Here is a 449-nt window from a genome sequence, read left to right as displayed (position 1 = left end):
GATTCCAAGAAAGAAGAGAAGAAAGGAGTAGGAGGTCGGAGAGACCAAGAGAAAAGGACGATCAGAATGCGAGCCAGAGTGATAGAGCAAGAATAAGAAGAATAAGAGAAGGTGCTTGCTCCTCTTCACCTTCTTTTCNNGAAAAAGAAGAAGAAAAGGCGAGGAATCCTTTCCATGGAAAGAAAAATATGACAACTTCTCTCGCAAAACGTGAAGAAGATTCTCCGGCTGGTACCCAAGGTGGTAGCTATCTTTTCTTTCTTCTCCCTGGGTATAGTGACACCTTCTTCTACGGTGTCTCTTGCTATAGGCGTGTCTCCGCAAAGCCGGTGAGTCGATTCAACGCGGGCAAGATACAATCGAGGGGGTCTCCGAATCGATGCACTTCTTCTCATCTTTATTCGTACTAGGCAAGCCACATGCTGTCTTCTTATCATCCTTTCTTTCTT

The 449-nt window shown here is 45.2% G+C and overlaps 1 protein-coding gene across 1 annotated transcript in view; it reads left to right on the top strand.

The window, feature by feature from the left end:
* Positions 1–2: 2 nt before the first annotated feature.
* The window catches only part of CSUI_011183 (morn repeat-containing protein), a gene marked incomplete at its 3' end in the record, with an annotated part of 1,930 nt that continues 1,483 nt past the window's right edge, over positions 3–449 (top strand). Inside the window, exon 1 of the mRNA XM_068071284.1 lies at positions 3–329. Within this exon, the coding sequence (XP_067916740.1) occupies positions 189–329 (141 nt within the window). The remainder of the gene's footprint in view (positions 330–449) is intronic.

Source organism: Cystoisospora suis, assembly GCF_002600585.1.
Source record: "Cystoisospora suis strain Wien I chromosome Unknown contig_10029, whole genome shotgun sequence".
Lineage (NCBI taxonomy): Eukaryota > Apicomplexa > Conoidasida > Eucoccidiorida > Sarcocystidae > Cystoisospora > Cystoisospora suis.
This window is presented reverse-complemented; position numbering and strand designations above follow the sequence as displayed.